Below are 1,120 nucleotides of genomic sequence, written 5' to 3' on the forward strand. Positions count from 1 at the left end.
GAAACATTGTTCAATGCAAATGGATTTAAAATGGTTGAAATAAATTATTCAGAGAAAATGGGTGAATAAATAATTAAATAAACCAGTAAAATAAATAAAAGTAAGTAAAAATGTGACGACCCCACCTCCCCCTAGAGTGTACCCCAGGATTTAGCAGACTGCCTACCCAACTCTCGCCAGGACTCACTCACTTACTTCAAATAAAATAGTGTACAACCTCAAGAATGAGAGTGCTTAGGCCGCCACTCTGGATATGGTAAGCGCAAGGTTACAAGGGAGGCAAGGTTGCCTACAAAAGTTCTTTGGATGAGGAGGATGAGAGTGCTTAGGCGCTTGCTTAGAAAGTACAGAGAGTCAAAGAAGATTGACAAGCACATGTATCATGACATGTACATGAAGGTCAGGGGTAATGTTTTCAAGAACAAACGTGTGCTAATGGAGAGCATCCACAAGTCCAAGGCTGAGAAGGCTAGAGAGAAGACCTTGTCTGATCAGTTTGAGGCTAAACGAGCAAAGAATAAGGCAAGCAGAGAAAGAAAGATTGCTAGGAGGGAGGAATGTTTGGCCCAGGGGCCTGGAGAGAGACCTGTTCAGCCAGCAGTATTAGCACCTCCAGCACAAACAGCTCAGGTATCGAAGAAATCAAAGAAGTGACTGAATGAGAAGAGGGGGGCATTTGTTGCGTTGTATCATCGTTAAGTCCTTCATAGTGTTGCAATTTAGTGTTATTGGCTGCTTATTGTTGTTTTGCCATTCTTTCTTGAAAATACTCTGTTACGCAGATTCAGATGGAAGGAGTTTTTGGTATCTTAATATTATGCACCAAAAAAAAAAAACCTCAAGAATAAAGGAAATAACAGTTACCAAGTTTGGAAAATACAAATACATTCATTTCTATTTCAAACATCCATGCATCCCCAAATACATGAAAAGATTGGAGTTCTAAATACATTCAACCCTAATCGAGCGACTAGTACAAGTACAATGGCAAAATTTTTAAAAACTAGACTATGCTATCCTATACCAGTCTCACGTCTCGCTCATACCCCCTGTAAGGAAAACAAATGACGTGGAATGAGCTAAAAGCCCAGTGAGGTTCCAAATAGCAAATTCACTATTA

General features: G+C 39.8%; 1 protein-coding gene across 1 annotated transcript; it reads left to right on the forward strand.

The window, feature by feature from the left end:
* Nucleotides 1-315: 315 nt before the first annotated feature.
* LOC140037862 (large ribosomal subunit protein eL19y-like) lies at nt 316-654 on the forward strand. The gene has a single exon (XM_072083008.1). The coding sequence runs from the start codon at nt 316-318 to the stop codon at nt 652-654; it is 339 nt and encodes a 112-aa protein (XP_071939109.1).
* Nucleotides 655-1,120: the final 466 nt, after the last annotated feature.

Source organism: Coffea arabica, chromosome 3c, assembly GCF_036785885.1.
Source record: "Coffea arabica cultivar ET-39 chromosome 3c, Coffea Arabica ET-39 HiFi, whole genome shotgun sequence".
Lineage (NCBI taxonomy): Eukaryota > Viridiplantae > Streptophyta > Magnoliopsida > Gentianales > Rubiaceae > Coffea > Coffea arabica.